The 8,536-nt window shown below is 40.3% G+C and overlaps 1 protein-coding gene across 2 annotated transcripts in view; it reads left to right on the top strand.

The window, feature by feature from the left end:
* The window catches only part of AGO4 (argonaute RISC component 4), a 48,158-nt gene that overhangs the window by 19,593 nt on the left and 20,029 nt on the right, over positions 1-8,536 (top strand). For both annotated transcript variants that reach the window (XM_017501087.2, XM_017501088.2), the window contains exons 8-13: positions 443-590; positions 833-952; positions 1,079-1,207; positions 1,458-1,591; positions 2,694-2,878; positions 4,476-4,635. In XM_017501087.2, the coding sequence (XP_017356576.1) occupies positions 443-590; positions 833-952; positions 1,079-1,207; positions 1,458-1,591; positions 2,694-2,878; positions 4,476-4,635 (876 nt within the window). The remainder of the gene's footprint in view (positions 1-442; positions 591-832; positions 953-1,078; positions 1,208-1,457; positions 1,592-2,693; positions 2,879-4,475; positions 4,636-8,536) is intronic.

Raw genomic sequence — 8,536 nt, 5'->3', positions numbered from 1 at the left:
AAAAAAAAAAAAAAAAAAAGATTGACCTTTGTTTTCTAAGTGACTGATGAAGGTAGGAATTGTTAGTAGGCTTTGTTTATTGTTTAGAAAAGAAAGAACTTGACTGGGCACAGTGGCTCATGCCTGTAGTCCCAGCACTTTGGGAGGCCGAGGTGGGAGGATCACTTGAGGTCAGGAGTTTAAGACCAGCCTGGCCAACATGGTGAAACCCCATCTTTACTAAAACTACAAAAATTAGCTGGACATAGTGGCAGGCACCTATAATTACAGCTACTCGGGAGGCTGAGGCAGGAGAATCGCTTGACACTGGAAGGCCGAGGTTACAGTGAGCTGAGATCGTGCCACTGCACACACTCCAGCCTGGGCAACAGAGTGAGACACTGTCTCAAAAAAAAAAAAAGAACTTGAAGAAATATTCTAAAAAAGACATTCTCTCCTATAGTTTTCCTTTACAGCTAGAAAACGGTCAAGCTATGGAATGTACAGTAGCTCAATATTTTAAGCAAAAGTATAGTCTGCAGCTGAAATACCCCCATCTTCCCTGTCTCCAAGTGGGACAAGAACAAAAGCATACATACCTGCCACTCGAGGTAAGCTAAATTAAATTTTCTTTTGCCAATTTGCTGATCTCTTGAATGCGTACATATTTTTAAGTAGAGTTCTAAACTAGCAGTGAAATTTAGTGTTAATTTCTAAAATATTTTTAGCAGATGATTTCACCATATAACCAAATTTTTATTTTTCTGGAAATGGAGGATGCGATATATGGTTTAGCAAAGGCTTAAGATGTAGAACCCTTTACACAAACTCACTTCTCTTTGCCTCTTGGCAGGTCTGTAACATAGTGGCAGGACAGCGATGTATAAAGAAGCTCACAGACAATCAGACTTCCACAATGATCAAAGCTACAGCAAGATCTGCTCCTGACAGACAGGAAGAGATCAGTAGACTGGTCAGTAAGGCATGGTCTTCAAGATGAGCTAGCTTTGAGATGACAAAAAAACAAAAGAATAGAAAACTCCTCCTGGGACACAGTTACTCTTTGGTTTTTATATATGCAGGCTTTCCTGTTCTTTAGGTGAAGAGCAACAGTATGGTGGGTGGACCTGATCCATACCTTAAAGAATTTGGTATTGTTGTCCACAATGAAATGACAGAGCTCACAGGCAGGGTACTTCCAGCACCAATGCTGCAATACGGAGGCCGGGTAAGCTTTTTATTTTATTCAGCAAGCTTCTCCCACCACCAATCAAAAAGAGAATAATCCAGGGTTTTTCTACTGCACCACTACTGAATTTACCCGTAATTTTGTTCACTATTGCCTTTTGTGTTCTGGCTCATACCTAATGGAATTTTGTTTATTCACCCGTCAACCGTAAAATGGCCTTAGATTGTAATGTCTTTTCTCTTTCTTTTGTTTTTTCTTCTTCTTCTTCTTCTTTTTTTTTTTTTCAAAGAATAAAACAGTAGCCACACCCAACCAGGGTGTCTGGGACATGCGAGGAAAGCAGTTTTATGCTGGCATTGAAATTAAAGTTTGGGCAGTTGCTTGTTTTGCACCTCAGAAACAATGTAGGGAAGATTTACTAAAGTGAGTATCTTCATATTTTCAGCTTAGTAGTATCCCTTCCAGATATGAAAATACTGTCTTTATGTGAATGTGCTGTGTACACTGGCACTAAATCCCTGACTCCCATAGTGACACCATCTGGCTATATGAAAAAGACCTTGTATTATAGTAATTTGCAAACTTGGGAATTACATTAAGAATCTGACTCAGCTTCCTTACATGTAAAGCAGAAATTGGAGAGCAAGAAGGCTGAGGCAATGTTGGTCAGCAAATTCTTGAGTTCTTAGTTAAGCTCCCTTTGCTATTAATTGTATCTTTTCAGCTAAGATAAAAACTAGCTTACTTTCAATCATGATAATTTACTAATGAGCTTGTTGTATTGCAAAGTCACTGACTAAGAGTAGGTTCATAGCTTACAGATGCAGCTATCTATATATAAAAGATGTTAGTGAGAAGAGTTAAAAAAAATTAAGGGAACTAGAGTGAAAAAAGGAATTCTATAAAATATTGGCAAATACACCAAAGGAATATTCCGAAAGCTTTATACATAGATTGAAGTAACTTCTTAAATCTAGTTTTTAAAACTTCCAAGTGAATTTTGCTTTTATTGAGTGATGATTTCTTTTGACATTTTTATTAAACCAAATCAATTCTAAGTTTGAATGTAGTCCTAAATACACTGATTCTGTAACAGCATGTTTCTGTGTTCTCAGTTGAGCACAAGCTTACCCAGCTATTTCTGTACCAGGCTTACCAAAAAGCATGTTACCTGAAATTTTGACCCTGCTTTTCTTCAGTCTAGAATTATTGATTTGAATGTTTAAAAGATCTTTGAACAGCAATGCTATTCTAGTCCAGCTGGGCATAATTATTTAAAGATTTCAATTGATAATCTGATAGCTTAATAATGCAGATTCTTCTCTGTTTAATTGCAAGTTAAATTGCAAGTTTAATTGCAATTGCCAGTCTATTTTTTGACAACCAGTTAAAGATTTTTATTTGTTTATTTGTTACTAAATTTGGCTAAGAATTTACAACACTGAAAGAAGTATTTCAGAGGAAAATTAATGCGAGGAATATACTCCGAAATGAAAAAACTGTGCTACTGGTTCTATTTTAACAGGAGTTTCACTGACCAGCTGCGTAAAATCTCTAAGGATGCAGGAATGCCCATCCAGGGTCAGCCATGTTTTTGCAAGTATGCACAAGGTGCAGACAGCGTGGAGCCCATGTTTAAACACCTGAAAATGACGTATGTGGGCCTACAGCTAATCGTGGTTATCCTGCCTGGAAAGACACCAGTATATGGTATGGACCCTTTTCATGCTGAATGAGGGATGATTTCAAGCAGTAGATTTAACAGTCAGGATAAGCTAGGTTATGCTGCAGTCACAAACAACCACAAATTCTCAGTGGTTCACAACAACAAAGATTTGTTTCTTGCTTCTGTTATGCGTCCATTGAGGGTAGACTGCTGCCTCTGCTCTGTGTCATCATGTCATCTCCACTTGGGGACCCAGCTTGGTAGAGCAGCTGCTATTTGGAATGTTGCTGGCCCCACATTCTTTTTTCTTTCTGCAACTCCTCGGCCACAACCAGCCATATGGCCTTACTCAACTTGCGTGGGAGCAGTGGGGATGGGGGCTGAGAATGCAGTGTGATATTACCACAGTCCTGGAAGCTGAGAGAACTGGAAATATTTGGTGAACAGCACTTAGGAGTATGAGAGTGGGGAAGCTGCCACTTGGAGAAGAGAATTTGCTTAGTTTGTATCTATTATAAGAAGAATGATGCAAAGTTTTGGCTAGTATTTAAGTAAAGAATGAAGAAACTATTATTGTTGTTGAAACAGGATCTCAGCTGTCACCCAGGCTGGAGTGCAGTGTCATGATCCCTGCTCACCTGAGCCTCAAAATCCTGGGCTCAAGCGATTCTCCCATCTCAGGCTCCTGAGTAGCTGGGACTATAGGCGCCCACCACCACGCCCAGCTACTTTTTGTGTTTTTTGTAGAGATGGGGTTTTGCCGTGTCGCCAAGGCTGGTCTTGAACTCCTAGGCTCAAGTGATCCATCCACCTTGGCTTCCCAAAGTGTTGGGATTACAGGCATGGGCCAGCATGCCCAGCCAGTTTTAAACTTTTTTTCTTTTTTTTTTTGGAAGCAGGGTTCTGCTCTGTCGTTCAGGCTGGAGTGCAGTGGTGTGATCTCGGCTCACTGTAGCCTCTGCCCCTTGGGTTCAAGTGATTCTCCTGCCTTAGCCCTCCCAAGTAGCTGGGACTATAGGCACGTGCCACCACACCCAGCTAATTTTTCGTATTTTTAGTAGTGACAGGGTTTCACCATGTTGGCCAGGCTAGTCTTGAACTCCTGACCTCAAGTGATCCACCTGCCTCGGCTTCCCGAAGTGCTGGGATTACAGGCATGAGCCACCATGCTTGGCCCCAGTTTTAAACTTTATAAAATGTCTTTAACCTTCTCTCTACAGTTAATCTCTCATTCTTAAAGAAAAAAATAATAAAGCAATAAATAAATAAATAAATAAAATTCAAAGGGCTGATGTGTGTACTGAGAGGGAGGAACTGGGAAGATAGATTCTTTTGCCAAATCAGTCATGTGGGAAGAGGCGCATCAAGGAGCTGAGCAAGTCGTGGCAGGCAGCACAAAGATTAAAGGAAGCAGGCTGCAAGGCCTGCAGGAGGGAAAAAAGGAGAGAAGGGAGGGCCTATCCAAACACGGGAAAAATTGCCCTGGGGGCTTAGCAGATGAAAGGGAAGACACATAAGAAGCATCTAGCACAGTATACAGTATATAGTAGTTTAGAAAGTTCATATGTGGGGTTTTTTTTCCCCCTTTACTCTTAGTAATTAGGAGACATTTACACATGTCAAAATTAATTATTTTTGTAGCGGAGGTGAAACGTGTTGGAGATACCCTTCTAGGTATGGCCACACAGTGTGTCCAGGTAAAAAATGTAGTGAAGACTTCACCTCAAACCCTTTCCAATCTTTGCCTGAAGATAAATGCAAAACTTGGAGGAATTAACAATGTGCTTGTACCTCATCAAAGGTAAGATTCTGAATGCCTTCCCCACTTTTGTTTCAGATCTAACTTACATAATTTATGGGAAAGCACACAAATATTATATTTGCATCTAGATTACTTTTTCTCTTGTATATGTATGTGTATGTGTGTATGTATATATATACATATATGTGTATATATATATATATATATATGTGTATATATATATATATACACATATGTATATATATATATGTATATCGGCACCCATATACCCACCAACCAGATAGAGATATAGAACATTTCCAGCACCCCATCAGACTTCCTTATAGCCCCTCCAAATAGATAGCCCCCAAAGGGGACCACCATTCTTATGTCTGTCACCTTTCTAGATCAGTTTTGCCCATTTTTGAGCTTCACATAAATGGAATCATACAGTCTGTACTATTTTGTGTTGGTCTTCTTTTGCTCAGCATTAAGTCTATGAGATTCATTTGTGTTGTTGCACTTAGGAGTAGTTTATTCTTCTTCATTGTTTTGTATGATTTCATTACATGAATAAACCACACAATTTTAATATATTCTACTATTGATGGATATTCTCATACATTCATTAAACAATTCTATATTTTTGGTGAACTGAAGCACTGTTTCTCTTGTATGGTATTCCAGGAGTGTGATTTCTGAGAATAGAGTTATAGAGAATACATATATTTAGTGTTAATAGATACAGTCAAATAGTTTTCCAAAGTGGTTGTACCAATTTACACTTCCACGGAGAGTTCTAGTTGTTCTATATTCTTACCAACAGTTGGTAGTATCAGTCCTTTTAATTTTAGCCATTTTGGTTGGGGATAATTGTATCTCATTATGGTTTTAATTTGCATTCCCTTTATTAGTAATGATGTTAAGCACATTTTCATATGCTCATTGGCCATTTGGAAATCTTCATTTTTTGTTTTGTTTTGTTTTGTTTTGTTTTGAGATGGAGTCTGTCTCTGTCACTCAGGCTGGAGTGTAATGGCACTGTCTTGGCTCACTGCAGCCTCTGCCCACCGGGTTCAATCAATCCTCTCACCTCAGCCACTTGAGTAGCTAGGATTACAGGTGCACACCACCATGCCTCACTAATTTTTTTGTATTTTTAGTAGAGACAGGGTTTCACCATGTTGGCCAGGCTGGACTCAAACTCCTGACCTCAAGTGATTCACCTGCTTCGGCCTCCCAAAGTGTTGGGATTACAGGTGTGAACCACCACACCTGGCCTTTTTTGGTTTTTGGGACAGGGTCTCTGTCTTCCAGGCTGGAGTGCAGTGGTGTGGTCATGGCTCACTGAAGACAAGACTTGAACTCATGGCCTTCAACCGATCCTCCCACCTCAACCTTCCAAGTAGCTGGGACCACAGGCTCATACCACAATGCTCAGCTAATGTTTTTATTTTTTGAAGAGACAGAGTTTTGCACTGTTGCCCAGGCTGGTCTCAAACTCTCGAGCTCAAACGATTCTCCTGCCTCAGCCTCCCAAAATACTGGGATTACAGGCATGAGCCACCATGCGTAGCCTGAACACCTTCTTTCATAATGGATCTGTTCATTCCTTTGCTCATATTTTTATATTGAGTTGTGAATCTTTTTCATTAATTTGTAGTCGTTTTTTGTGATTTCTGGTCCTTCACAAGATACAGATATCCGGTAGGCAAACAGGATAGCCGGATTATCTTCTCCTAGTCTGTGTTTTGCCCTTTCACTCTCCTAAATTCTGCTTTGTTGTTGTTGTTTGTTTGTTTGTTTTAGACAAGGCCTCCTTCTATCACCCAGGCTGGAGCGCAGCGGGGCAATCACGACTTGCTGCAGCCTCAATCTCCCCAGCTCAAGCAACTCTCCCACTTTAGCCTCCTGAGTAGTTGGGACTACAGCAATGTGCCACCGTGCCTTCCCAATTTTTAAATTTTTTATTATTTATTTATTTATTTTCTGAGACAGTGTTGCTCTGTCACCCAGGCTAGAGTGCAGTGGTGTGATCTTGGCTCACTGTAACCTCCACCTCCCAAGTTCAAGCGACCCTTCTGCCTCAGCCTCCCAAGTAGCTAGAATTACAGGCAAATACCACCATACCCGGCTAATTTTTGTATTTTTAGTAGAGACAGGGTTTTACCATGTTGGCCAGGCTGATGGTCTTAAACTCCTGATCTCAAGTGATCTTCCCACCTTGGCCTCCCAAAGTGCTGGGATTATAGAAATGAGGTCTCGCTGTATTGTTCAGGCTGGTCTTGAACTCCTGGGCTTAAATGTTCCTCCCCCCTTGGCCTCTCAAAGTGTTGGAATTATAGGCGTGAGCCACTGTGCCTGGTCAACAGTGGCTTTTGATGAACAGAAAATGTTAAAAGGACTGAGTTGAATCAATCTTTTTATGTCCTTTTAGGAAATCCTGTCTGCCCCTCCCTTCATAGGTTTTTTTGTTTAAATTTGAATTTGTCAGATTGTCTCTAGAGTAACAAACACCAAAGCAAGTCAGGGATATGATAGACAAAATGCTGGCTGGGAATTGAGAGATTTGAATATTGTTTCTCATGTGAATTTCTAATATCTCTGGGCCTCAGTTCCTTATCTATCAAGATACCTTCCTCGTTAACTCAAAAGTGTTGTTTTTCTGTGAAATCCTATGTGTGAAAATGATTTGAAGAGTTAAATTTAGGGCCGTGGTATTAGTCATTGCTGTACTTGAAGATGAAATTGAGTGCCTTGGTCTTATACAATCATGTCACAATTCTCTTCTAAAAAAAATCTTAGCATATTTTATCAACTAGATCAGTTGATTTATTAATTTTTTTTGAGACAGCATCTCACTTTGTCACTCATGCTGGAGTGCAGTGGCATAATCTCAGCACACTGCAACCTCTACCTCCCAGGCTCAGGCAATCCTCCCACCTCAGCCTCCCAACTAGCTGGGACCACAGGCATGCACCCCCATACCCAGCTTATTTTTTGTATTTTTGGTACAGACGAGGTTTCTCCATGTTACTCATGCTGGTCTCAAACTCCTGAGCTCAAGCGATCTACTCACTTCAGCCTCCCAACACAGTTCTCATTTTTGTCCTTGAATGAAACTTCTAGGTAAATAAATCCCTCCTTAAACATTAGTGATGAGCTATATGGGCCATAGGGAAAGTTAACCTAAAGTCTGTCATCATTTAATTTTACCCCAAACATTTGAGACAATATAGCATTGTGGCTTAGAGCACATACTTTGGTGTTAGACCTCTTGGGTTTGGATTCCAGCTTTTCCACTCCTAGCTGTGTGAACTTAGGAACATTCTTTATCCTCGTATGTCTTATTTTTTTATCAGGAAAAATTGAGATAATAAATAATGGCACAACCCTCATAAAACTGTAAGGACTAAATGAGTTAACACATGTGAAGTGCTTAGCATAGTGGCTGGTACATTGTATATGTAAGTTGTTATTGTGTTATGTATATGTATATTGCCTATATATGGCTACTGTTATTAAATTCTCTGTGCCAGGCTTATGTTCTGTGATGATACAGAGAGATAAATGGGACACAACCTCTTCTCCCATGGAACCTCATCTTTAGTACCTATTATCTGAGAGTCAAATATGGGATGCCTCGTAAATTACACTTGAAGAATTAACACTCGAAGTCCCAAATCCTACCTTTAAGAATTTATCCCAGCTACCTGGGAGGCTGAAGCAGGAGAATTATCTGAGTCCGGGAGATTGAGGCTGCAGTGAGCTGAGATCATGCCACTGCACTCCAGCCTGAGTGACGGAGTGAGACCCTGTCTCAAAAAAAAAAAAAAAAATGATATTGTTTTTGTTTGTTTATTTTTGAGATGGAGTCTTACTCTGTCACCCAGGCTGGAATGCAGTGGTGTGATCCTGGCTCACTGCCACCTCCACCTCCCAGGTTCAAGTGATTCTCCTG

The sequence above is a fragment of the Cebus imitator genome, unplaced genomic scaffold (genome assembly GCF_001604975.1).
Source record: "Cebus imitator isolate Cc_AM_T3 unplaced genomic scaffold, Cebus_imitator-1.0 Scaffold277, whole genome shotgun sequence".
Lineage (NCBI taxonomy): Eukaryota > Metazoa > Chordata > Mammalia > Primates > Cebidae > Cebus > Cebus imitator.
This window is presented reverse-complemented; position numbering and strand designations above follow the sequence as displayed.